General features: G+C 47.9%; 1 protein-coding gene across 1 annotated transcript; it reads left to right on the forward strand.

Annotated features, from left to right (window-relative positions):
* Nucleotides 1–669: 669 nt before the first annotated feature.
* Nucleotides 670–1,605, forward strand: LOC311427865 (olfactory receptor 14A16-like; the record flags this gene model as incomplete). Its single annotated transcript, XM_084539455.1, has 1 exon — nucleotides 670–1,605. The coding sequence occupies one exon, from the start codon at nucleotides 670–672 to the stop codon at nucleotides 1,603–1,605; it is 936 nt and encodes a 311-aa protein (XP_084395581.1).
* Between the last annotated feature and the right edge of the window lie 734 nt (nucleotides 1,606–2,339).

Genomic DNA, 2,339 nt, shown 5'->3' on the forward strand with positions numbered 1-2,339 from the left:
GGCCAGCAGTACAGGCAGAGCCCATATGAGGAGAAGCTCTCAAACTCTGGCTTGATTTGGCCCTCCTTGATTAGCAGTCATCTACATTTTTTCTCAGGGAAACACCTGAAAGCGATTGTCCTGCAGCTCAGAGGGATGAAAATTGACTGTTGAGAACTGGTCTGATCGACAGAGCTGCTCTGCTCAGTCTTCACCAAGGGACAGTCTGTTTTCCTCCTGGCACCCACAGGGTTTCTCTGGGAGTGCACAGGAAATGTCAGGGAGCTCAACCATCCAATACCTCTCCTAAGTGTTACTGGGATAATAGGAACAAAACAAAGGAAACAAAATCCCTGCAGCTCTGCCTCTGTATTAAGATGAGTTTTTGGCAACAACACTGCAGATCTCACGGATCTGACCAGTGGATGGAATGTAATTTTCTCCCATGTTTCTCTCCAGCTGCACATCAGGAAGGACTCCTATGGAGCTACAGCAGCCCCTGCTCCCCGTGCCCCTCTCAGCCAACACCAACTGCAGCTCAAACAAGAGAGATGCAGAAAGGTTCTCCTGAAAAAAGAGGCTCTGTTTGGGGGTCCTCTATGACAAACAATAGGTTTTCCTCAGAGAAAAGTGTTTTAACATTTTTCTGCATTTTCCTCTTTAACAGAAAACTGTGTTCAATGTCAGAGAATGCCCAACGTCAGCTCTGTGAGCGAGTTCCTCCTGCTGGCATTCGCAGACACGCACGAGCTGCAGCTCCTGCACTTCGCGCTCTTCCTGGGCATCTACCTGGCTGCCCTCCTGGGCAACGGCCTCATCCTCAGCGCCGTAGCCTGCCACCACCACCTCCACACCCCCATGTACTTCTTCCTCCTCAACCTCGCCCTCCTCGACCTGGGCTGCATCTCCACCACTCTGCCCAAAGCCATGGCCAATGCCCTCTGGGACACCAGGGCCATCTCCTATCAAGGATGTGCTGCTCAAGTCTTCTTTTTATTCTTCTTGTTTGGCTCAGAGTATTATCTCCTCACCGTGATGGCCTATGACCGCTATATTGCCATCTGCAAGCCCCTGCACTACGGGAACCTCCTGGGCAGCAGAGCTTGTGCCCAGATGGCAGCAGCTGCCTGGGGCAGTGGCTTTCTCGATGCTGTCCTGCACACGGCCAATACATTTTCCCTTCCCCTCTGCTATGGCACTGTTGTGGACCAGTTCTTCTGTGAAATCCCCCACATCCTCAAGCTCTTCTGCTCAGATGCCTACCTCAGGGAAGTTGGGACACTTGTGTTTAGTGTTTCTTTAACATTTGTTTGTTTTGTTTTCATTGTGGTGTCCTATGTGCAGATCTTCAGGGCAGTGCTGAGGATGCCCTCTGAGCAGGGCCGGCACAAAGCCTTTTCCACGTGCCTCCCTCACCTGGCCGTTGTCTCTCTGTTTGTCAGCACTACCATATTTGCCTACCTGAAGCCCCCCTCCATTTCCTCGCCATCCTTGGACCTGGTGGTCGCACTTCTGTACTCGGTGGTGCCTCCAGCATTGAACCCCCTCATCTACAGCATGAGGAACCAAGAGGTGAAGGATGCAGTGAGGAAACTTGTTCAATACATGTTTCTTAAGCATCAGTGATGTGTTCAGAAGATGTATTTCTTATTATATGCAATTTTGATTCATATTAGATCATATCATTTTTATCATTACTAGTGCTATCAAAACATTATCATTAATAATAATCATAAAAGAAATAAAATGTTATTTGGGAAAATGATACAATATTTTAAAAAATATTTTTTTTCTGTTAGTATTTTAAAAATATTTTATTTTGTTTTTAATAATGTAATTCTTAGCATTCTGAATGTTATATTTTGTGTTTGCTTTGACCATATCATCTAACATGCATAGAGAACCAGGCTTCCTTGGTAGATAAAGACAATAAAGATACCATCAGAAATTCATTGCTCTCAGTATCCCTCTCTTCCCATCTCCTCTGGAGCTGGGGCAGCTGCCTCAGCAACCAGGAGTGGCTCAGGGCCAAGAGCCCAGCTGCCACTTATTGTATTTGGATTCGACCTTGTGGATCTAGGTGACAGTCCTGTCGTCTCTATAGCAGGGCTGGCACAAAGCCTTTTCCACATGTCCCCCGCACCTGGCCATGGTGTCCGTCTCCCTCAGACCTGTCATGGTTGCCTGCCTGAAGCTCCCTCCATCCCCTCCCCATCCCTGGATGTGGTGGTGGCAGTTCTGTACTCAGTAGTGCCTCCAGCAGAGCACGTCCTCATCTGTAGAATGAGGAGCCAGGAGCTCAAGGATGCCTTGTGGAAATTAATGACTAGATGTTTCTTGGATGCAAGAAATTTCTGATC

The sequence above is a fragment of the Aythya ferina genome (assembly GCF_964211825.1).
Source record: "Aythya ferina genome assembly, contig: HAP1_SCAFFOLD_29, whole genome shotgun sequence".
NCBI lineage: Eukaryota > Metazoa > Chordata > Aves > Anseriformes > Anatidae > Aythya > Aythya ferina.